This window comes from Paramormyrops kingsleyae, chromosome 23 (assembly GCF_048594095.1).
Source record: "Paramormyrops kingsleyae isolate MSU_618 chromosome 23, PKINGS_0.4, whole genome shotgun sequence".
NCBI classification, from domain to species: domain Eukaryota; kingdom Metazoa; phylum Chordata; class Actinopteri; order Osteoglossiformes; family Mormyridae; genus Paramormyrops; species Paramormyrops kingsleyae.
This window is the reverse complement of record NC_132819.1, coordinates 1,588,202-1,614,554: the sequence shown is the minus strand read 5'-3', so window position 1 is coordinate 1,614,554 and position 26,353 is coordinate 1,588,202. Positions and strand designations below refer to the sequence as shown.

At 41.6% G+C, this 26,353-nt stretch overlaps 1 protein-coding gene across 4 annotated transcripts in view; it reads left to right on the top strand.

Moving 5' to 3' along the window:
- Positions 1–26,353, top strand: part of LOC111837918 (uncharacterized) — a 67,004-nt gene that overhangs the window by 29,425 nt on the left and 11,226 nt on the right. For all 4 annotated transcript variants that reach the window (XM_072706005.1, XM_023800383.2, XM_023800381.2 and 1 more), the window contains exons 12-20: positions 935–1,036; positions 4,057–4,097; positions 4,208–4,326; positions 18,569–18,761; positions 18,840–18,926; positions 19,029–19,203; positions 20,367–20,517; positions 25,863–26,013; positions 26,183–26,299. In XM_072706005.1, coding sequence (XP_072562106.1) covers positions 935–1,036; positions 4,057–4,097; positions 4,208–4,326; positions 18,569–18,761; positions 18,840–18,926; positions 19,029–19,203; positions 20,367–20,517; positions 25,863–26,013; positions 26,183–26,299 — 1,136 coding nt within the window. The remainder of the gene's footprint in view (positions 1–934; positions 1,037–4,056; positions 4,098–4,207; positions 4,327–18,568; positions 18,762–18,839; positions 18,927–19,028; positions 19,204–20,366; positions 20,518–25,862; positions 26,014–26,182; positions 26,300–26,353) is intronic.

Genomic DNA, 26,353 nt, shown 5'->3' with positions numbered 1-26,353 from the left:
ATAGCCCGTCTCCTGACTTGAAGTCAAAAGGACGCCACCCTCTTGTTCACCTGGGTAAACTGCAACGTACTGACCCTGAACTGGGGGCTAGTAATAGACTCACACCTGCTTGGCACTTGTCATGGAGAGCAACTCTAGAGTGCAGTAGAGTCCAACCCCTCTCCAGGAGTTCTAGGGCTTGAACCGTGTGTTGAGGTGACCCTGACTGTACCTGCCTCATCAGCTCAGGCTCCTTTCCCACCCAAGAGGATACATTCATGTCCCTAAAGCTAGATTTAGTAGCCAACAATTGGTCTGCCAAGGAACTCGCCTTTGACTCTCACCCGATCTACACCACACCTGACCCTCATGGCCCCTTTTGCAGGTGGTAGACCCATAGGAAAGTGGACCCAGGTTACCTTTTCAGGCTATGCCCAGCTAGGCTTCATGGATGGAGGTACAGCCAACAGACGTTTGCCCTTGAGCTCCTTCAGGCCTGGGTTCAGGGTGGGGTCCCCAGTCTCCCCAATCAGGGTCTTTTGTGGCCATTTTTATGGGGCCCTATGTGAATCACACTTAGTTTGACCGCTCACCTAGGACCAGTTTCCCTTGGGAGACCCTTCCCGGGGCAAATCCTGAGAACATAGCTCCAAGGATTATTGAGGCACACAAACCCTTCCGCTACTATAAGGTGGTGATTCATGAAGGGGGTTTTGATTCTGTGGTGTATATACAAACTTTGTTTTTATTAATGTACATCTTGATAGTCAGTTGCTGATTTACTGTTAAATTATAATCACCACTTGATTGGTTGGCACTACGTGTGCGGTTATACAAAATTAATCAGCATTCTTCAGATTCAAGAATTCAGCAGTGTTGTGGTATGATGTACTTTAGCAAACACTCTGACTGAGTGTGCTAACCACTACATCCTCTCTTTATTGTGCCCTTTCAGAGGAGGCAGATGATGATGATGACCCAGAATACAACTTTCTGGAGGACATAGACGAACCGGACCTGGAGGACTACCGTAATGACCGGGCAGTCCGCATCACCAGTGCGTATCTCTGCATCAAGAGTTCTTTGTTTTGAATGACCATACAAGATAGGCCAGGAGACAAGAGAAATGAATAATGTTTTAAAACATATGGATTCCACAAAATTTCTATATGCACACATTGTTTATTTCAGATATAAACATGTCATAAGTGCCCAGAGAAAACTGTTACATTAGAATTATGAATATTCAAAAGTAGCTACCAACCAAAGATTTTAAAAGACCCAAATGAAATATTTATGGAATACTGATCACTTCAATACCTCGTTTCCGCCAACGTGATGCTGGTGCTGGGTTTTTTCCCCAATCTGGAACTGATCCCAATGCATTTCCACCGCAATAAACTAGCCCTGTGTCAGAGAAAACAGCACCAGCATGTAACCACAGAAAAGCTTGTCTCAGAATTCGGAACTGTAGCGGAAGAGAGAGTGCGACTGGCTAATGTGTCCAAATCTTCTGCAAATTTTCTGCATACCCAGAAAATTCAGTCCATAACCGATATAATTTTGTCTAATGTTGCTAGTGTTGGCAGTGAGTCAGTTTGCCAACTTGAATAGCAGAATAATGTTACATTGTTTTTTCATTCTGTGGAAAACAAAAGATCAATCTACTGGCCAGATTTAATAATAAATTATGAATGTAGTAAGTTGCATAAATGAACTATTGTGGTGCTTGAGTGGTAAAGAGATCATGGGGTGGACAGCAAAGTTCAATGTTTTGCACACTATTTTAATTTGCGATCTTTAAAAGGACAGTGGTAAACGGACACCCACAGGATTCATGGTGTTCATATGTTTCTTTTAATGACAGCAGTTAATATAACATAAGAAAACATCAGAACATTTTTTATGACAATTATCCACAAAGTGTGCAGCTTTTGTTACTGCAGTGTATCTTTCTGGGCTTAAAAAAAATGCAGATATTTTTGTCTGCTTTTCAGGTGGTTGACGTGACATATTTTCCGATGCGTGCTCTCTGTTCGCTGGTGGGAGTGTTCTCACCTGTGTGTGCGCTCGCATATCTGTGTGTACGCATTGGGGCGGAACTCCGCCATGCGCAATACAGAGAGCAGAGGAAAATCATAAACGTGCAACCGTGTAGAGACCAGGGTGTCCACGGGGTTTTAAAAAGTATTAAAAGGTAGTAAATCATATAAGCAAAAATTAAAGCCATTAAAAAGTATTAAAAGGTATTACACGCAAATTTACGAGGTATTAAATTTTAGATTTTTTTTAACTACAAATTGTCCATTTGTGTTTTAAAGTTTATCTGCAAAATTTCTCGCAAATTATTTTAAATGTGGATTAGCTCATTCCTTCATTCACAGATGATCTCTGTGATGCTGACGTCATATTCGCTGGTCGAGCGACGTCTTAAACAGTTTGCGCGCTGAAGTACATGTTGGCTGCTTACACTCAGAAAAAAAAGTCATAGTCATCATGGGTAAGTGCAAATTTGCACGTTAGTGGTTAGAGGACCCAGCGTTTAATGACTATGGAACTAAATTAATGACAAAAGTCGTTGATGGAAAAAAAACACGTTGAATTACACTTATCGAATAAAAACGCATTGCATTAATGACGCTTTGAATTTTTGGGGACTGTAATTTAATATGTGCATACATTTAAACATTGAACATTTCAATCGTAATTTCATTGCTTAAATATTCAGTACAAAAATATTCGGCTTCCAAAATTCAGTTCCAAAAGATACGTATTTTAAAGTGCATGTTTATAATTCAACCACATGAATTCAGTTAATTTAATTTCGCCTCAAAATAAATTTCAAAAGAACAAATTCAGTTGAAAATATTCCATGTGTTTTATTCGCATCTTTATTATTCAAGCAGTAACATTCAGTCCTCTTATTTCTGCTTTACAATATTCAGTCCCGTTATTTTCGCTGTTTCAAATACGCTGCCACAATTTCAGGTTTAAAATACGATCCGAAATTCAACCCTCTACATCCGGGACTAGCAGGATGAGCCATAGATTGCCGATAGAGTTCTCTTCGGGAACCGCGATCAAAATGGAGCAAGCGATCAGTACAAGTACTGATTGACTTGGCAGCAGATTTTTGTTGATTGTGTTATTTATGTTTCTTGTCGTTTACTGGTCAATACGATAACTTATTGCAACCCCAACTAGTAGGTTTTTATGTAAGTAATTCGCTAGCTGCATTAATTATCACCAAACGTATCTTGCTAACGTAATATGCCTGCAGGCAACTACAAGGTTTACACACCAAGAGTTTAAATCAGCGTGATAAATTTATGATAATGACAGTCAGCGCTCTCTTTTCGCATATGCGATGCACAACTCATAAATCAGGAATGCATGAATGAGAGCAGTTAGTCAACTGGTGCAAATTGACAAACTCATTGAAGAAAAAGCCAAACAATTAAGGCACTTGCCATGAATAGCCTAGTGGATAAAGATATGGACTTGTGACTGAAGAAGTTAAATGCAAGATGTTTTCAAAATCACAGTCACTAAATTTATTCTGTTGACCCATGTTCGCTATTTAAATTCTGTTGTACAGGCCAAAATTGTGTAACATTATAAATCTTTAAATCAGTTTGAAACTTGTTTAAAAACGGTTGCAACTCAATGCCGTGCGGGTTTTAAAAAATATTGAGAAAGTATTAAAAAAGGTATTAAAAAGTGTTAAATTTAACCTCTGGATTTCTGTATATACCCTGAGAGACAAAAATGACAAACTGTTGTGTAAATAAGATAAATAACATAAGGCTATTTACTTTGTTTAATAAAAGGACAATGTATAGACCTGTTCTATAGGAAAGATAACCTTAAATGATTTCTGTTGTGATCTGGCACTATATAGAAGATAAAATTTACTTGACCTTCAAGGGGGGGTGGGAGGTGCTGTTGGGGGGGCGGGGTGCCCCCCTAATATAATGGTCGGGGAAACACTGGTATGGAATGAAGTTGGCTGGTTTATCTCCATGTTGACAACTTTGTTTTTCATGATGTCATACCTCTTTTATCCTACTCATACAGAAAAGGAGGTAAATAAGCTGATGGAGGAGCTGTTTGAAACGGTAAGGTTCAGCAATAATAATGTTTTATTGTTATAGTGCCTTTCTCAAACTCAAGGATGCTTCACAATATGTTCCATGTTATATGTTAAGGTCTTTCTATGCTTTTTTAGTTCCATGATGATCTTGGGGTCCAGGATGTTGATGAAGAGTTGCATGAAGAAGAACAAGAAAAGGATGAAGCAGTATCAGCAGCAGGGTCCCCAAAATTCAACATCCCACAAGCCATCAGGTAAGGCTTCCTAAATTCTGTAGCTAGCCTCGTAGCTTAGGCAATAGCCTACCCACAAAGTTGGGAACATGAAATTGTCCAAAATGGCTTTGAATGCTGCAGCATTGACTTCCTTTCACTGCAACTAAGACAAGCCCAACCCTTGAAAAACAACCTCACACTATAATCCCCCCTCCACCAAACTTTACACTTGGCACAATGCAGTCAGGCAAGTACCATCCTCCTGGCAACCGCCAAACCCAAACTCGTCCATCGGATTGCCAGACAGAGAAGTGTGATTCATCACTCCAGAGAACAGGTCTCCCTTGCTCTAGAGTCCAGTGGCGGCGTGCTTTGCATCACTGTATCTGGCGCTTTGCATTGCACTTGGTGATGTAAGGTTTGGATGCAGCTGCTTGGCCATGGAAACCCATTCCATGAAGTTCTCTGCGCACTGTTCTAGAGCTAATCTGAAGGCCACACAAAGTTTGGAGGTCTGTAGCTATTGACTCTGCCGACAGTTGATGACTTCTGCACACTATGCACCTCAGCATGCACTGTCCCCACTCTCTGATTTTACGTGGCCTGCCACTTTGTAGCTGAGTTGCTGTTCCCAATTGCTTCCACTTTGTTATAATACCACCAACAGTCGACCGTGGAATATTTAGTAGTGAATTTTACGAATGGACTTCGCATCCTATCATGGTACCATGCTTGAATTCACTGAGCTCCTGAGAGTGACCCATTCTTGTTTGTAGAAGCAGCATGGTGCTTGATTTTATATACCTGTGGCTATGGAAGTGATCGGAACGCCTGAATTCAATTATTTGGAGGGGTGTCCCAATACTTTTGGCAATATAGTTTATATAGGTCGAAATTAAATATATTTTTAGAGCAACATAAGGAGAATAAAAAGAACAAGAGTGACTGATTCGAGTGCCTGTGTCACAAAGCAGCGCTGACTGCCCACCTATATATATAATGTTACAATAATCCCGCGGTTGTTACTTGCTCAAGAAAACGCATAAAAACTCTCAGAAATAAGATTGACTAGCTGCAACCTTTTATTTTGTGATGTGAGAGAGTTTTCACTGAGGAAATGCAGTAAAATACATCATTCATGGATAACTGCAAATTTGGGTAAGCAGTAACTCTGCAAATTACAAAATAGCGCTTGTTTTCTAATTTTGATCGCTACTGTAAATACTTCTTTATAAATATATGCTAACTGTTGGTAACTAGGTTCTTTTAGTATTTTTCTCTACCTTTATGGAGTTTTTTTTGCATGTTTAAGACTAAAAAGCAATAGTTTTATTTAACTTACATTTCTCAAAATATATATTATTGCTTAAAATAGTATAGATTGTATTTGTAGGAAATAACTTAAGTGCATGAAACACTTGAAATAGTAAATATGGCTCTGCTTAAATTTACAATGCATTGTAGCACTTGCCCACATGCCAGCGTGTCATGGGTTTTCAGTCAGATCTGATAGTTTTTTAAACCAGCACAAAACAAGCTGATTGTTCTTAATCATGCTAGAATAGCCCATTGACAGGCTAATTTGGGTATGGTTTAGGGGTGCACCGATTGCAGTTTTCTGACCGATCAACGATCACCGATCCTTAGGCAACCTTACCTGCCGATCTCGATTTTTTTTTGCCGATCTTGTTTCTTTCATAACTAAAAGACAGTTACTTCAATGTTTCCATTTTTATTGAGTAAATTGATATGAATACTCACAAAACATGAGGTAGTGTCCTCAAATATAAATGAACATATAAATGAGCATTGCTGTTTGAAGTACAAAATCATATTTTTTCTTCCAGACTTTAATTTCTCTAATTTTGTAAAAAAAATATATATATATAGCTGTTATGACACACTTGTCCAAAAAATAGGGAGGGAGGCAGCCTGCACTGCACCTCTCTCGGGAATGGGAGAAAAGGCTGATTTAAAAGCATATAACTAAGATCGGTGGATCTCATGGGAATATGGTCGATTTCTGATCCCCTCAAATTAACGTGATCGAGGCCGATCGATCGGTGCGCCGATCGATCGGTGCACCCCTAGTATGGTTAGTTCCCAAAGTGACACTCATTCATATTCATGACCACAGCTGTTTGCTCAGGTAGAGACAATTGAACAGAAACAGTGACCTACTTAAGTTATAGTTCTCTTTTTATTAAACTAAAAGGAATTTGTAAATGACTTGCAGGCAGGTGTTGTGCATCGCACTGAATGCACTTTAGTTATAATTTTACTCTCATTGCTGCTGGGACATTCTGAATGTTTAGAATAAAGATATTTTTGTTAAACATTTGTGCTCCTTTTTTTACCTTTATGAAATCAAAATGGAAATTGATTAGAACCAGAACCTTAGTGGCACATGGACAGCCACAGTTCTGGTGAACCTAATTACATTGAAACATGTCACAAAGAGGTGGGCTTTTAATAAAGATTGTTTTTTATGAAGTGGGGGGAGTGTGAAAGGGGTGAACGGTGGGTGTGTCTGGGAGGAGTAGGGATTTCACTGGGGGGAGAGGATAGTGGGACCATACAGTAAATGCATTAATTTCATTCTGACAGCATCCAGTTCCTAAAAGTTTGTTATATTGTTTCTGGATTTGGCTGGACAATAAGAAGAGAGTAGTGTGAGTAAACCTTGTAATAACAGAACACATTTCATCTTGTCAACATTGTAGGAAATCCTCCAGAGTAGGTTCCAGACCCCTCGCAACCCTGAATAGGATAAGCGATTACAAAGAGTAGTTCGTTACGCATATATCAGAGGGACGTTCTCCACCAAATACATATGATATAATATCTCTTAAATAGATGAGGAAATTATGATTATTGTTTTACATAACCGATTAATCAAGTTAAGTATAGAGTTCCGTAATTCCCGGTCTCACTCAGGGGGCCAACCAGGACGGAGTGGTTATGAGGCTGTTTTTGTACAGAGCAGGGAGTTTAGATTGCATATTCCAGTGAAGAACAATGCAAACATAATTAGGCACTACAAACTTTTGTAGACATTGACACAAAATATTTATTATTTATCATTACCCTGCTATTTGCCCAAAACTAACTTTTGACTGACTGACAAAACAGTAAGCAGTGTTGGGAAGATTACTCTGGAAATGTAATTTGTTACAATTACAAGTTACTCTATTTAAAATGTAATAGTAGTGTAACTATTTCAATTACTATATGAAAGTAATGTAACTTGTTGTGTATGGCCACTAACAAAGAGATACACGGACTCAGAGTTGCCGTTCCTACTGCTCTCTTTAATGCAATTGCAACAGGTAGATAAACAGTACAACTTCCCGCGCGCTCTGCACATACAGATCTCCCCGGTATATATATGAACCACATTACCCATAAAGCAATGGTAACTAATACGGTGGCTTCACCAGCCGTAATACACAACATAACTAATTACATTTGATTACTTTTCTAAACTATGAATGAATATTCTCAACCGTTAACCATTTTAAAATTTTGTAACCTGGTAGTGTTTACCTTACAGCAGTACTAAACACTGACTACTGTCAAACTCCTTTCAATACATGAATTAACATGATTATAATTGATCAATTTAATAAAGATACCAAACATACCATATAGGCCTAATAATGATTTTAAACAACGGGTAAGAATAGATCCTCGCTTCATACTAAGTGAAAACCCAGTCATAACATTAATGTTACATAAAATGTACCTAAAATGTCAAAAAAAAAATGTTAAAACTCAGCCTTCAGTTATTAAATTCTAATGTGTTCATAATATACACTTTTTGGGAGTCAAAACAAGATAAACTACGAGTGATTTGACCACTCCGTGACGCTTCAGGATTACATTATGATACAAACATTTTATATACTTGCGAAAATAAATGGTTCCATTTTACTTCTGATCTGAACAGTTCTTGCATCAGAGAGGATATGAAATTTCAGCTGATTGCGTAATCACTTACTCTGTTTTGAAACATTTTTCAATCACAAATCACGGAGTAGCCTAAAACTGTCTTCGCAGCACTGTAAAATAAAATGGTTTAGTAATAAATATTAAAATATTAAAAATATTTCAGGTGGAAAACTGACTATAAAGATAACTTTACTGCGGTGTCATAGGCCCTGTTCACACCTGGTATTAGCATGCGTCCTAGGTGATCCAATCACAAGTGGGTAGTGCTAAATACAGGTGTAAATGCATTGAAAATGCATTAAGATCCGATCGCTCAAACCACATTCGGAGATGGCCTGGGACACATATGGACACATTCTTATAGCAGTGTGAATGCGAATGTGTCCAGGGCTGCATTGAAGGACCACCAACTCAGCTGACATTCTTGTGTAGGCGCAATACGTACATACTCATTAGACGCGCAAATGGTATTTGACATATGATTTATGTCAGAACGTATGTGAGTGCAGAATGGGCCACTGTGTATGTGAATAACAATGCATCTTTTTTTCTAGAACACCAAAAAATAAGTTTGAATCTACTGGGAAGTTGGTTTTATATCAGACTGTCGCGACCCATTCGCATGGAAACGTCAAAGTGTGCATCATTAATGTTACACGCAAATTCGGGAAAAATTAATTGTGTGAAAAGTGATTTATTAAAGATAATTTGAAATTTGCACAGATCATGTATTTAGTGCGCACTTTGATGAAGCTTCCTTATTTATATCAAAGCTGCTCCACACTTTAATTAATATTAGTGAAACGTGCCAGTAAAAATTACATGAATGCAAAATTAAGGCATGTAGGTAAGAACGTGTGTTCAGGAGCCTAGATAATGGATATGTTAATAGAAACATATAATAGTGTGATTTACCATATAGTTTTATATTGGGCTGTCCAGGAATTTGAACTCCTGGTCAGAAATTCAGTCCCACTCCAGTCCTGACTACTTCACTTCTTTTACTTAACTTGCTCCAAGTCAGATATACAATTCAGGGTATCAGACAAAACAATGAACCTCTTCGTTGAAATTTTCACAAATTTTCAGCTTCATTAGTTATGATTAAAAGACGAAACATCATATGGCAACCAGCATAATGCATTACAGACAACCCTTTGCCACTCAATAAGAAGTACTAACTGAAAGACCTTTTAACACATATTTGTATTGTGTTGATGCGGTATAAAAATGCCTAGCTACAATGGGAAAAGTTGAACGTTATTATGAAATACAGTTTGAATTATTTAAGAAGTACATTTGCATTATGTGCAATAATATTTTATAATAATGACTGTCGAACGAAAATCACAACATTATTACAAAATACAATTTAATTTTAGTTATAAGAAACACCTTAGTGATGCAGCTTGGACACATCCTCAGTGATGAACCCAGGGTCACAGGGTGTTTCGGGTCTTAGATTATCAGACACCCTCACCTGAGCGACCAAGCAGTGCACTAAGCCATATGTCGCCCCTTTTGATCCACAGCCACCTAGAGGCTTTCTCCGCTGCCTCGCAGATGTTTCTGGTGGCTTTCCTTTCTTGAGCACCTCTGATTCCAAGCAACCTGAGTGATCGGTGCAGGCTCTGTCCTGGGAATCCTCTACAGCCAACCTCGATTGGCTCGCAGCGGGCCCTCCACCCCTTCCGCCTGCAGTCCTCCACCAGTTCCAGATACTTTTTCCGCTCAAAAGCTTCCTCAATCCTGTCTTCTCAGGGGACTGTGAGTTCCAGTAGCACCACTTGCTTTGTACTCTCTGATGTTAGGACCATGTCTGGCCTGAGTGTTGTGCTGATGATGTGGTCTGGAAACTTCAGTTGCCTCCCCAGGTCCGCCTTCAGCTGCCAGTCACCTGCTGAGGATAGCAGACCAGCTGGGGCCTTTGACTGTGACTGAAGCTTCTCCCCGGCCCTGACGAAAACAATGTTTGGCCTTGCTATGGGCTGGCGCTTGCTTTGCTGGATTCCGGCACAGACGGTGTCAGCTACTGCCTTCAGCACCTGGTCATGGTGCCATCGGTACCTCCCCTCTCCCAGTGCTTTCGGGCAGCAGCTCAAGATGTGCTCCAGCGACCCTCTTGCAGGGCACAGAGGACAAGATGGTGCTTCCGCTAGCCCCCAGCAATGCAGATTGGCTGGGCTCGGTAGGACATCATACACTGACTGGATCAGAAACTTGAGTCTTGCTGGCTCTGACCTCCAAAGTTCTGACCAGGTGATTTTCCGAGTCAGTGCATGTTCCCAATTTATCCAAGCTCCCTGCTGATGCATAGCCGCCGTTTTACTGCGCCGCTCCTCTTCCACCTCTGCTCGAACCTCGTCCTGAATCATCTGCCGTCTGTCCCTCCCCTGCGCTTTGTCATAGTGCGGCGTTTTATGGCAGCCGAGTCCTGCTCGCCCAACCGCCACAGACCCTACTAGCACACCATGCCGCAACCTTGCCTCTGCCAGCTGGACTGCCTCCTGCGCCCTCCACTTCCTTCCAGTCCTGACCTCTATGCCTGCAGAGGAGACTCTGGTGTCGGATGAGTCTCTGTACAGTAACACCTCCCTGGCTCTTGTTACTTTGAATTCCTCTGTGAGGCCTGAGAACGGGAGCTGGAGCTTGTTGGTGTGCCCATACAGGGCAATGCAGCTCAGGCTCTTCGGCAGGCCCAGCCACCTGCGCAGGAACTGGCTGATTTTCCTCTCCAGGGTCTCCACCGTCGTTATTGGGACCTGGTACATCAACAGTGGCCACAAAAGCCTTGGCAGAATGCCATGCTGATATATCCAGGCTTTAAATTTCCCGGGGAGGCCTGCCCTGTCCACTGCTGCAAGCCAGGTTTCCAGCTCTGCGTGCATGGCCTGGATTGCTACTGTGTCTCTCAAAGTCACGTCAAAGAGCTTCCCCAAGCTCTTCACCGGCTTCTCCGTCAATGATGATATTTGGAGACCGTTCATGTGGAAGCGGAATTTGTCCCCAACTCTCCCCTTCCTCAACACAAGGGACCGGCATTTAGCTGGCTTAAATGTCATTCTCGCCCAAGATGTTAGCCTTTCTAGACCTTTAAGGAGCCAGCGACACCCTGGCACTGATGTTGCTGTGACTGTTAGGTCATCCATAAAGGCTCTGATTGGCGGTTGGCGAGTACCAGATCTGGAGAGAGGCCCTCTGCATTCCACTTCTGCCGCCTTGACAAGCATGGTCATCGCTAGGGCAAACAGCGTCACTGATATAGTGCACCCAGTGATGATGCCTTTTTCTAGACAGTGCCATGCTGATGTTATAGATCCAGATGTGAATCTCATACTAAAACTACTGTAATAGTCCTGTATGAGATCTGATCTTCTGCAGAACATGGTGCATCGTCAAGGCTTTTGTCACCAGCTTGTGGGGAATTGATCCGTAGGCATTTGCCAGGTCCAGCCAGATGACTGACAAATCTCCTCGGTTCTCTCTGGCCTCTCGGATCAACTGGGTGACCACTCCAGTGTGTTCAATGCAGCCTGGGAAACCTGGAACTCCTCCCTTCTGCACGCTAGTGTCAATGTAGGAATTCCTCAGGAGGAAATTGGTCATGCGATTGGCGAGGATCTTGAAGAAGATCTTGCCCTCTACGCTAAGCAGTGAGATGGTACGAAACTGCGTTTTCCTCCTTTGGTATCCACACACCTTCAGCATGCCTGCTTGGCTACCCTGCCTCTTCGCCATACTACCCTGATGATTCTCCACAGCCTCTGTAGAAGTCTTGGGCAGTGCTTGTACACTTTGTATGGCACGCCACTCGGCCCTGGTGCTGCACTGGTCCGTGCTGCCCTGACCGTGTTCTTGACCTCTGCCAGCATTGGCTCTTCGGTGGTGAACTGGCTGGATGGTAGTGGTGGTGAAATTAGTTCTCTGCAGGGGCCCAGGTCTTCCTCCCTCTGCCGGTCGCTGTATGTTTCAGATAGATGGCGGTTGATGTCGTCTTCTGGGCACATGAGGGTCCCACTCCGCTTCTGCCCTAGCAGCTTCTTCGTAAACCCAAAAGGGTTAGCTATGAAGGCAGTGCGCTTGCGGGCCCTCTCTCTACCCTTCCTCCTGTGCCACTCAGCACGCCGTAGGGAGATGAGCTTTTTCCTGAGGATGTCCCGGAGCTCAGCCAGGGCGGGCTTTTCTTCCCCACTCGCCTTCTTAAAACGTTGTTTCAGGGACTTCAAGTCTCTCCTGAGTGCAGTGATCTTGTTCTCTCGCCTATTGGGTCTAGCTGTGGTCTTGGCCTTTGGCTGTTTGATACCAAACCGCTTAGCACTGATGCAGATGATGAAGTTGCACATCGTTTGGAGCTGCTGGTCCACATTCCCTTTCGATGATGCTTCCAAGGCACCATCTACATCTTCGTCGAACTGGCGTCACTCAGGGTCCTTGTGTGCTGCTGGCCACAAGACCCTGCGATGTTCGGATGGATTGTTGGGTGGAGCACGCTGAGCTTGGAGGTTCTGAACACTGTGGGTTGACTCCGGGTCCTGCTCCTCCTCCGTCTCACCAGGGGCCATGCTTTGCACTGCCTCTGTGCGTTGTTCAGCTTGCTCCCTCCTCATACAGCCCATCTTCGTCTGATGGATCTTCAGACCTTTCAGGTTCTTGCAGCTTTTGCCACACATACAGGTTACTCTCATTGTCGTTAGTCCATTGCTCATGTTCTGCACCAGAAGGTCCGTCCGTGTGGGGTGCTCATCCTCCCCCCCTCTCGGGCACCCCTGGGGGTATCTTTCATTAGGGCTTTCTGTAGCTTAGTTGGGTGCTCCCTCACGGGAGCTGCAGCTTGGGGTGCTAACCCTCGCTGCCCCGGTTGCCGTCTCTCCGAGCTGTTCACTGTCTCTCCAGCCGTCACTACACTGTTCGTAGTCGTCATCCAGCCTTTCCTGGATGTCACTGGCTGTGCCAGAAGGATAGTTATAAGAAACACCTTAGTGATGCAGCTTGGACACATCCTCAGTGATGAACCCAGGGTCACAGGGTGTTTCGGGTCTTAGATCATCAGACACCCTCACCTGAGCGATTATATTTTATATTTATATTTATTTTGTTTCTCGTTGTTCGCTGTGTGTATTTTGTGTTTCAGCGGATTGCATAACCAATCGACAGCAAATACTTTTGCAAGTCCCACCCCAAAGTACCAAAGTACCAAAGAAGTACCCAGCTGGTTTGGCATTTTTGGTACTGGAACTTTCGGTACTGGTACTCGACCGGAAGTCAATGGAAAAGCGAAAGTACCGTACTTTGTGCAGTGGAAAAGTCTCCTTAGACATCCCTCCAAATCATTGAATTCAGGTGTTCGAATCACATCCTTAGCCGCAGGCAGACCACTTCTACAAACATTTGCGAAAGAATGGGTCACTCTCAGGAGCTCAGTGAATTCAAGCATGGTACCATGATAGGATGCCAACTGTGCAATGAGTCCATTCGTGAAATTTCCTTGCTACTAAATATTCCATGGTCAACTGTTAGTGGTAGTTTAACAAAGTGGAAGCAACTGGGAACAACACCAACTCAGCAATGAAGTGATAAGACACATAAAATCACAGAGCGAGGGCAATGCATGCTGAGGTGCACAGTTTGCAGAAGTTTCCAACTGTCTGCAGAGTCAACAGCTACAGACTTCCGAACTTTGTGTGGCCTTCAGATTAGCTCAAGAACAGTGCGTAGGGAACTTCATGGAATGGGTTTCCATGGCTGGGCAGCTGCATCCAAGCCTTACATTAACAAGTGCAATACAAAGTGCCGGATGCAGTGGTGTAAAGCACGCCACCATTGGACTATAGAGCAGGGGAGATATGTTCCCTGGAGTGACAAATCACACTTTGTCTGGCAATCCGATGGGCGAGTCTGGGTTTGGCAGTTGCCAGGAGAACAGTACTTACCTGACTGCATTGTGCTATGTGTAGAGTTTGGTGGAGGGGAGATTATGGTGTGGGGTTGTTTTTCAGGGGTTGGGCTTGGCCCCTTGGTTCCAGTGAAAGAAACACTTAATGCTGCAGCATTCATACCCATTTTGGATAATTTCATGCTCCCAATTTTGTGAGAACAGTTTAGGATGGCCCCTTCCTGTTCCAACATGACTGCACATCAGTGCACAAAGCAAGATCCATAAGGACATGGAGTCTGTGGTGAAGGAACTTGACTGGCCTGCACAGAGCCCTGACCTCAACCCAATAGAACACCTTTGGGATGAATTAAAGCGGAGACTGTGAACCAGGCCTTCTCGTCCAACATTAGTGCCTGACCTCACAAATGCTCTCCTGGAAGAATAGTCAAAAATTCCCATAAACACAGTCCTAAATCTTGTGGACAGCCTTCCCAGAAGAGTTGAAGCTGTTATAGCTGCACAGGGTGGGCCAACTCCATATTAAAGCCTTTGTATTAAGAATGGGATGTCATTAAAGTTCTTGTGCGTGTAATGGCCGGTATCCCAGTACTTTTGGTAATATTGTGTATATCGTCATATCGCACAGACCTAGTGTAGAGTACTGCAGTACAGCTTAGAGTTGATGCAGAAGCTTAAATCAGCCTTATAACATTCAGAAGGACAATGTGCTATGAATTCTCCGACAGACTGTCTCTGTTTTGGAAACCTTATCTCGCAGTTCACACTACTTGTGCATTAATAAATCATAGGGAATTTCTATCATTTAAATGTCATAATAATATTCTCTGCCACAGTCGAAGATGGTTGCTCAATCACAAAGGTGATTATTCATTAAGCCGGCTTATTCATTGGACAGACAGATACATAATGAACATAAACTCTGTGAGTGATAATCAAGTCTAGTGTATTGTGAACATGCGCTGGTCCAGTTACATGTTTGCAGTGGTGGAATGTAACAAAGTATTTGTACTTCATTACTGTACTGAAGTACATTTTTACGTATCTGTACTTTACTTAAGTAATAATAATAATGCATACTTTTTATTTTACTCCATTACATTTTGCGGCAATTATCTGTACTTTTCTACTCCACTACATTTCTACAATTTATGCTGTTAGTCGTTACATTTTATGAAAACAATTTCCTCAAAATCTTGCATGAAAAAATAGTTAGCCTATTGTGTTCTGGCGCTGTTTGCCATTTCCTACCAATCAGGTGGCTTTATTAATTCCAATGATGGCTGATGTGTTGAATAGTTTTGCAAGTACATAAATGATTTAAAGATATATCATGTCCTGATTGGTTTATCTTAATGGTATATTAGTGGGTAATACCTAGTAGATAACTTGTCATCCACATAATTCTAAGTTAGGGTACACACAGCATTGCACAGTGCACACACAATAAGCACACCAAACTTTCCAATACACATATAGTTGCTTGTAATTTTTACGAGCAATGACATCGGTAGAGGCGTAAGTCAGTATATCTACTATTCTTTTACAAAATGACACACCCCTGACGTTGAGACAAACCATTGTTTGGGTACTTTTACTTAAAAAAAATACTTTAAAGTAAATTTAAAAGTAAGTACTTAGTACTTTCACTTAAGTAAGATTGTTGATGTAGCACTTCTACTTTTACTTGAGTACATACACTCACCTAAAGGATTATTAGGAACACCTGTTCAATTTCTCATTAATGCAATTATCTAATCAACCAATCACATGGCAGTTGCTTCAATGCATTTAGGGGTGTGGTCCTGGTCAAGACAATCTCCTGAACTCCAAACTGAATGTCAGAATGGGAAAGAAAGGTGATTTAAGCAATTTTGAGCGTGGCATGGTTGTTGGTGCCAGACGGGCCGGTCTGAGTATTTCACAATCTGCTCAGTTACTGGGATTTTCACGCACAACCATTTCTAGGGTTTACAAAGAATGGTGTGCAAAGGGAAAAACATCCAGTATGCGGCAGTCCTGTGGCCGAAAATGCCTTGTTGATGCTAGAGGTCAGAGGAGAATGGGCCGACTGATTCAAGCTGATAGAAGAGCAACTTTGGCTGAAATAACCACTCGTTACAACCGAGGTATGCAGCAAAGCATTTGTGAAGCCACAACACGCACAACCTTGAGGCGGATGGGCTACAACAGCAGAAGACCCCACCGGGTACCACTCATCTCCACTACAAATAGGAAAAAGAGGCTACAATTTGCACGAGCTCACCAAAATTGGACAGTTGAAGACTGGAAAAATGTTGCCTGGTCTGATGAGTCTCGATTTCTGTTGAGACATTCAAATGGTAGAGTCAGAATTTGGCGTAAACAGAATGAGAACATGGATCCATCATGCCTTGTTACCACTGTGCAGGCTGGTGGTGGTGGTGTAATGGTGTGGGGGATGTTTTCTTGGCACACTTTTGGCCCCTTAGTGCCAATTAGGCATCGTTTAAATGCCACGGCCTACCTGAGCATTGTTTCTGACCATGTCCATCCCTTTATGACCACCATGTACCCATCCTCTGATGGCTACTTCCAGCAGGATAATGCACCATGTCACAAAGCTCGAATCATTTCAAATTGGTTTCTTGAACATGACAATGAGTTCACTGTACTACAATGGCCCCCACAGTCACCAGATCTCAACCCAATAGAGCATCTTTGGGATGTGGTGGAACGGGAGCTTCGTGCCCTGGATGTGCATCCCACAAATCTCCATCAACTGCAAGATGCTATCCTATCAATATGGGCCAACATTTCTAAAGAATGCTTTCAGCACCTTGTTGAATCAATGCCACGTAGAATTAAGGCAGTTCTGAAGGCGAAAGGGGGTCAAACACCATATTAGTATGGTGTTCCTAATAATCCTTTAGGTGAGTGTATTTTGCAGGATATTTGTACTTTTACTTAAGTACTAAGCTTCAGTACTTCCTCCACCACTGCATGTTTGTAACATTTAACGGAGTCCAGGAGGGACAGGAAACTTTTGCTGAAGTTCAGTCTCTATGTCCACCTATATATAGAAATCTCTAAGTATTACAATATTCTCTAAGTTAATTATTAAGTCAAAGTTTCTCGAATTCAGTCAGCAATTAACTGTATGACTCCGTTGGTCTGAACTAAAGAATATAGATGGGCAGGTTGCACACCATGTGAATTAGCATTGCTACAAAAGTAAAATCTTTTATAAACTTGGGTTAAATTTTTAACAGTGAGTTAAAAATTGATGCCAAGCTGCCTCCACGACCAAATATGTTCATACTATTTTAGCATATTTGTAAAATAAACAACAAATCATTTCTTTTTCTATTAAAATTTTTCATTTCAATTTTATTGGTTTACTCTATCACATACTAAAGGCATGCAGGTATACATTAGACAATTGCTTTTAATTGAATCACTTTTCAGGAGAAATGAAGCATTGTTTCAATGAGCTGTAAGGGTGGCAACAAATTTGTCCACGTTTGTAAAAGTGAAAAACTTAAAACTGTGAAAAACAAGGCATATTTCTTCCTACGTCAATGAACAAGTTTAAATCCTGGGAGCAGTGCTCCCCTGATACTAGTTATATCTCGGGCTAGTGTTAACCCAATTTCATCAGTTCTAATATCGCACTTTCAGTGCACGTTGACAAGGTAATGTTGTCAAAGTGTGCAGCATTAATATGTATCATTTTCTGTTTTGAGTATAGAGCATATGTACAGAATGTCCAAATGGAATATTTGTAGGATTAAGCATGTTATAACAAGCAAAACTTCCATAGATAGGTTTCCAGCACTTTTCATCACCCCTTGTACAGTTCTCTATTGCAGACCTGATGACGTCTATTACTCTTTTGTTTTGCAAGTTGCCTGTTTTGAAAGTCTATTTATTTATTGAAATGTGTATGCAAATCTGAAGTGGAAGAAAAACCCCCTTTATTCATGTTGGTGTGTGTATCAGCCAGTATCAACAAATCATTAAGTAATATATTCTGAATCATATGTGTATGATTCTGATTACTACCTTGAATGTGCATTATTAAAATAGGAAAGATGTTAATTTCCTTGCTCCAACATCATGACAGAGCATGAAACTGGTTGTTCTCTATCGACTGGTCAATGATAATCATCTTCATCTTCTTCCAAAGCAATCAGCCAATCACAGGATTCCACTGTCCCCACCTCTAAAGTCTCAAAACTAAACCTGTAAAGTGATTGAGTGATGCGTAGAGAGGATACGTGCATGTGGTCTGGGAATTTGAGACTAATTTAAAGCTGAGCAAGTGAGTGTTGTGCAGATGTGAGTGTGTAGTGAGTATGGGTTTTCTGCTCATGAGAGCATATGCGCATGTGGTTTTTATGTGTATGAGTTTTAATTAAACACCATAAATAGAACTGGTGTGTCTGCTGACCACAGATTCGAGGAGCCTCTGGTCCACCTGCTCAAGGAGCAGCACCGCACAGTGAAGGAGCAGCTAGAGGCCCTGCGGAAGCGTCGGGCTCAGCTGGGGAGTCAGGCTCCGCCCCTTCCAATTGTGCCCCCAGCCCCATCCCGCCCCCTCATACTAAGCCGCGTTCAGAAACAGCAGCTGCAGCAGCAGGTGCAGCAGGTAGGTCCTGAATTTGTCGCGTGATTAGGTGATCAGTCATCATCACATGCCAGTGACTGTATCTCTGGTGTCTGAAAGCACACACAGCTGCTGCTTCAGGTGCACATGCTGAGCCGGCAAGTGGTGGCCCTACAGAGTGAGGCAGACACTACGAGCGTCTTCCTGGTGGGTGTCTGCCCTCTGCCACTGTACACTCCTTTCCACGTTAATTTGTGTTAACAGTGACATTAAAACATTATGGTATCTGTTCCAACTCTTGTTGGCCAGTCAGAACTCCAGATGTTTGCACAGCGCAGTGAGCAGGCTCAGGGTACGATGAAGACTGGCTTTGTTAGTGCCTTCAGAGCCTGCAACCTGCAAGGGGCATTATCCCTGCTGGAGGAGCTGACAGACCTTGTTCCCCTTGACACCGCCTTGTCCCAGCCACGGCACGCCACCTCTGGTAAGGAGCTCTGTGTTGCTGTGTCTGTTGTGAGTCCTTTATGAAACACATCTGTAAATAAACTGTTTTGGTAAACCTGGGATGACAAATGAGGATTTGCTGAAAAGCAAAAAATATGGTGGCGGTGTGATCAAGAGAGTCTTGCAAGAGAGTAGAAACATTTTACACCCTTTAGGCTAAACTTTAAGTGCATTTCAGGTATACTTTAGGGTATTTTTTAGGAAGAAGGGGATTAAAATAGAGTGTGATTAGTGTCTAGTTTCAGTGATATTATTATTATTATTTTATATAAATTCAGAGCCTTGTAACTCCTAAACCCCTTTGAATCAAAGCACCCCTTTGGGATGCGTATCTCATGAAGTGGACTACAGAACAGGACAGTGTTTTATATACAAGTAGTACACATGTGTATTTCAATACAAAAAAATTGAATTTCTTACTCCAAGCCTTTCTACTGCTTTTTAATAACCAGAGGTAGTAAAAAAATAAATGCAGTTTGCATAACCTTGAAAAAAGATATGTAGACTTTGACTATGTCATGAAAAAGTACTCTGGAAGGCATGCATAATTCACATGGCAAATGTAATCAAAATCAAAAATAGTGAGGGAAAAATTATTTTGCCATTTTGTGGAATTAAAATGGAACATTCAGGTAAGTGACAGTTGTATTATGTATTTAATTCTGCCACAGACTGATAAAAAGTTTTTCTTCAGGACCAACAGATTGCAGCATTTGATTCAATTCTTTCCTGCTAGAATGTTTGCTTAGGAGTGATATGCTTTGAAATATTAGTTGCAGTAATATCTTTAATCTGCTTACAGGGTGGGGCGGAAGGTGATGCATCTGTTAGGTACATTCATCATTAGCAATTAAGTTACTGGTCCTAGTTCAATAACTTTTCTAAGATTAATATTGTTCATTTTATTGGTAGAAGTTCCCCCGGCACTCCAGATAGTGACTGATTGTGTGTGTGTGTCCTGTGATAGACTGGTATCTCATCCAGTGTGTACTCCAGGCTTCTGTCACATATTCCTTTTTTGCACCTTGAGATGTTGTTGATTGATTGATTTCCCTTTATGAGATGGAATGAGCAGAAACGGGTATATCTATATGAGAATGGTTGAATAAGGTAGCGGCTTGCTGCTGTCTCTTCTCCGCCCAGCTTGCTCATACCCTGTGTTGCCTGCCCAGCTAGCCTGGCTGCTGGCCACCCGGCCAGTCTTCCTCTACCCTGAACTCCTTCCAAACCGCAGTCTGGACCCCAGCCAGCACCCACCTCGCTTAAACACCATCTACACCCGGGGCGAGGAGAGGTACACCAACTGTCTCTATACTAGCAGTCAAAGGGGAAGCACAACAGAACTTGACTAGCTGCTCATGTGTAAGAATTTTTATGAACTCAAGGCACTTGCTGCTCATGGATTGTTTCAGATGCTTTTTGAGATTTTCAGGACTAATTTAGGGCAGTTACAGTGCCTCGCAAAAGTATTCACCCCCCTTGGCATTTTTCATGTTTTATAGCCTCACAACCTGGAATTAAAATGGTTTGTTTGACAGTTTGCACCATTTCATTTACAGAACATGCCTACAACTTTGAAAATGTATTTCTTTTTAATTAGGACAAAATAACAGAAAATTTCAGTGAGAATAACTGTTCAACTCCCCTACAGTCAGTACTTTGTAGAGCCACCTTTTGTGGCAATTACAGCTGCAAGTCGCTTTGGATAAGTCTCTATGAGCTTGCCACATCTTGCCACTGGGATTTTTGCCCATTCTTCAAGGCAAAACTGCTCCAGCTCCTTCATGTTGGATGGTTTTCGCTTGTGAACAGCAATCTTCAAGTCTGACAGATTCTCAATTGGATTGAGGACTTTGATTAGGCCACTCCAACACATTTAAATGTTTCCCCTTAAACCACTCGAGTGTTGCTTTAGCAGTATGCTTCAGGTCATTGTGCTGCTGGAAGGTGAACCTCTGTCCCAGTCTCAAATCACAGGCAGACTGACACAGGTTTTGCTGTAGAATATCCCTGTAGCTGTAGATGGTTTAGCACCATCCATCTTTCCCTCGACTCGGACCAGTTTACCCAATCCCTGCATCCCCACAGTATGATGCTCCCACCACCATGTTTCACTGTCGCGATGGTGTTCTGGGAGTGGTGGGATGTGTTAGGTTTGCACCAGACATAGCATTTTCCTTGGTGGCCGAAAAGTTCAATTTTAGTCTCATCTGTTTTTGGCGGCCTGTCTTAATTTCAGTTTTAGTCTAGTCTTTGCGTCAAGCTGTCATTTTAGTTATTATTAGTCTTAGTCACGTCCATACTCATTTTAGTCTAGTCAAGTTTCAGTCGACTAAAAGTCTGAGCATTTTAGTCAGAATTATCCATAACTATTTGTCTAGTTTTAATCAACAAAAACTGATGACATTTTAGTCTAGTTTTAGTCAACGAAAACTGATGACATTTTAGTCTAGTTTTAGTCAATGAAAATTGTATTTTAGTCTCTTTATTTTAGTAATGCAATTCTATTTTACCTAGTCAATATAGTACAAGTACCTAGTAGAATAGACAAAAACTAAATTTTCTTTTAGTCAAATGCATTTCACAATTAAAACAACTTATTATTATATTATTGTTACCTTATAGACTGAAGAATACTCTACATCCATTCCAGACACGGAAGACACTGAATTTATAACATTTATTTCGCCAACCAAACATGTTTGAACTTAGAAGTACACACAAATTTAAATAAAATAAATAAATAAAATAATGTCCATCTTCTTGCACGGGACTTGCTTCACTGAAGCTGTTTCTGGAATCTAGCACACGAATAGATACAATGTCAGGACAGATGCAGCCTCTGGAAAATCGAACTGTTGTAAATATTAAGTAACATAAATCCTTGCTATCAGGCCTATTTTGCCCTCAATGACTGAAACTATTGGTTGTACTGTTTATTTTCAGCTACAATTGTTTAACAAAAAAAATAGGCCTCATAATACCATAAGGGATGCCAATCAAAGTGCATCATGCTCTGAATCATTCACGAACATCCTTTCCACAAGAACATTATTTCAGTTAGCAGGTATTTACATGAGCTGTAGCCAGAGCGTATACCTCTACGTGGATTTTTAACTAGCCTGGCAAGCCAGACCTACGCATGATGTTCCAAAAAACGCTTTCAATGTTTCAAACACTACCCCTTTAGACATATATCTAGTCACACAGTAATGAAAGCTTGAAAGTTTAGATCGCCAGGATTCGAGACAACTGAGCTCATTCTCAGTTTGCTACTTAGCTTTAGTTTGCTAAAATGCCTACATAACTTCAAAGTGTTCCCTTTACCCACGTATTCTTATCAGACATCTTATCAGAAAGGATGTTTTGTACAGATCGCCAAGTGTCCATGCTTAAGAAATATAATTTTCTCCAAAACATCTAAAGCAAGCAGGCTAACATCTATTGCTAACGATAACATGTTAACCACAGTTGGCATGAGCTTTCTAAAATAGAAAGTAACGTCACGTTAATGTCTTTATTTACCTCAGTGTCATTGTGGAATGCCTTGAGATGTCTTTTAAGGTTTTAAGGTTTGTGGTGTTTTTTCCCAATATTTTGTGGCCGCATTTCTCCTCCATCTGTGCGCCCGAATGGGAGACACAGGAAACAGAAATACTGCATAATAATAATAACGCATCAACGAAAATGAAGACACATTTTAGTATAGTTTTTATTTTGTAAACCAAATTTAGTCTCGTTTTTATTCGTCAACAATATTACATGGTATATTTCGTTATAGTTATCGTCACATTACCAGCATTTACATTGCGTCTCGTCTCCGTCACGTCAAAAAGGTTCGTTGACGAACATATTTTCACAAAAACAACACTGCATCTGACCAGAGCACCTTCCTCCATACATTTGGGGAGCCGCCCACATGCCTTTTGGCAAACTCAAAACGTGCCTTCTTATTTTTTCTGGCCACTCTTCCATAAAGCCCAGCTCTATGGTGTGTATGGCTTATTGTGGTCCTATGGACAGATACTCCAGTCTCTGCAACTCCTTCAGGGTTACCTTTGGTCTCTGTGCTGTCCTCTCTGATTTTTGCCCTCCTTGCCTAGTCTGTGAGTTTTGGTGGGCGGCCCTCTCTTGGCAGGTTTGTTGTGGTACCATGTTCTTTCCATTTGAAGATGATTTAATGGTGTTCCAGGGGATCATCAAAGATTTGGATATTTTCTTATAACCCAACCTTGACTTGTACTTCTCAGTAACTTTGTCCCTGACTTGTTTGGAGAACTCCTTGATCTTCATGGTGTGATGCCTCTTGCTTAGTGGTGTTCAGAAAAGGTGTGTTTATACTGACAAATCATGTGACACTTAGATTGCACACAGGTGGACTTCATTTCACTAATAATGTGACTTTTGAAGGTAATTGGTTGTACCAGGACTTTTTAGGGGCTTCATGAATACATATGCACATGCCAATTTTAATTTTTTAATTTTTATTTTATTCTTTTTTATATATTTTTTTTCTCATTTCACTTCACCAACTTAGACTGTTTTGTGCAGATCCATCACATAAAATAAGATTAAGAAACATTTAAATTCCAAGTTGTGAGGCAACAAAACATGAAAAATACCAAGGGGGATGATTACTTTTGCAAGGCACTGTACATGTTCAGGGAGTTTGTGAATAAATACTGCTGAAAGGAAGATAATAAAAATGGATATTACATTCACTGTAATATTCAGTTACCAAGCTGATGTTTTTGTTCAATGTGACACAGTTTTTTTTTGTTTGTTTTTAAGACTATAATGGGCGTACCACAATTAGGACACCACCTTAGCAGCTATGTGTATACAGTGCCTGACAAAAATCTTGTCGCTTAACCAAGTTGTAGGAACAACAAATAATAACTTGACCTGTAGTTAATCAGTTGGAATCAGAAATGGCTTATAAGAAAAGGCAAAGCCCTCTAGATTATGCTTATTATACCAAAATAAAGCTTTGCATCATTCATTGAGTTTTGTCATGGAATTAGGACAGAAAGGTCAACTTTTGCCTGGACAAAAGTCTTGTCATATACAAAAATAATGTAGAAATTATACATATACTTCATTTAGAATACACAAACATGCTACAATAACATCAGAACATAAAGCCATGGTGCCTTGGAAAAAAAAATAATAATGTGTATGACTCCCATGAGCTTGGAGGACCACATCCATACGTCTTGGCAATGACTGAAATAACTTGTTGATTAAGTCATCTGGAATGGCAAAGAAAGCAGTTTTGCAGGACTCCCAGGGTTCGTCTAGATTCTTTGGTTTCGTCTTCCAAGCCTCCTCCTTCATCTTACCCCAGACATGCTGAATAATGTTCATGTCTGGTGACTGGGCTGGCCAATCCTGGAGCACCTTGATCCTCTTCAGTTTCAGGAACTTCAATGTGGAGGCTGAAGTATGAGAAGGAGCACCATCCTGCTGCAGAATTTGCCCTCTCTTATGGTTTGGAATGTAATGGGCAGCAAGAATATCTTGATACTTCAGGCTGTTGATGTTTCCATCTACTCTGCAGATCTCTCGAACACCCCCATGGATGTAACCCCAAACCATGATTTTTCCTCCACCAAACTTGACTGTTTTCTGGGTGAATTTTGAGTTCATGCGGGTTCCAACAGGTCTCCTGCAGTATTTGCGGCATTTGGTATGTAGTTCAATGGATGATTCGTCAGAAAAATCAACCTTCTGCCACTTTGCCTCTGTCCATCCTTGCTGCAAGCTGTGGGCCTTGGCAAATTCAACATGCTTTTTTTTGTTGTGTTCTTGTTAATGCTGGTTTCTGAGCACTAATTTGGCCATGGAGCCCACTGCGTGCGAGAATTCGAGAAACTGTTCTTGTAGACACAGCGGTTTCTGGTGATCAGTTCTGATGTAGCTCTGCTGCAGTCGAAAAAGGGTTGGCCCTGGACTTTCGAAGCAACAAACGGTCCTCTCAAAGAGTTGTCTTACGGGGTCTGCCTGACCTGGGCTTGTCATGAACATCACCAGTTTCTTCATATCTTTTTTTTAATCCTCTCCACTTGATGTTTGGATACATTAACGATGTCTGCCACCTCAGCAGCAGACTTGGTCTGTGGTTGAATCTTTGGCATGTTGTCAGAAGTCAGGTTGCACTTCAAGTGAAGGTCTGGTGTTCTTAGGGTTCTTTTTATACACACCTGGGATTATGTTAATTACAATATTTGTCACAGGTGAACCTCTAATCTGTGATTGTTTGAATCATTAAAAGACATGACAAGACTTTTGTCCTTGCAAAAACAGGTGTTATGGACTTTAACAAGCTGTGAACATCAGGACACTTTTTGACTGTTTCATTTTGCACCCAGTCATTAATGTGAACGCCCTTGGCATTAAATTGATCCATTCATTGTAACAATTGATTGATTAGAAATAAAGTTATATGCCTTTTTAAGTTACTATGTCCTTATGTGACGAGACTTTTGTCAATGACTGTATAGACACACACACACACACACACACTCTGTATTGCATACAGAACATGAAGATACACTGTGGTTGCTCTTGTGCACATGGCCAAGGGTGAGGCACTGATTCTGAGCTATGGGACCCTCATTCTGTCCTCCTTCCCAAAAGCCTCTTGGCGCAAAGTCTGAGAAACTTCAGTGAGACAGTGAACCCCTACCAGCTCATGTGCCAGTATCTTCTCATCACCAAATCTCCCAGACAAATCCGCAGGCGCATCCACGACATGTGCCAGCCTACTTCCCCTGCCAACATCGTGAAGGTGTGTCACCTGGGTATCACTGCTTTCTTTTTTTGTGGGTTCTCCTATGATCAGAGGTCTGTGTTGCGGTATAGTACAGCATTTCCCTTGAGAGTTAGTAGTGAAGGTTTTCCTTTGTGAAGTCTGTTCGGCACAAACTGAACCCTGCTTTTCTCTCTTTCATCTCAAGTTCTTTTATCAGCACAAGAAGGTTCCACGTATGTTGCTGTCTTGTAGCAGAGTGACACCGGAAGAACAGTGCCCCCCAGTGGAGAGAGAGGAGATGGTGCTTCCCATGTGGCTGAGGGTATGGAGGATTTTAAGCGTGCTTCAGAATGAGGTTAATTAGAGTTCCATGAGT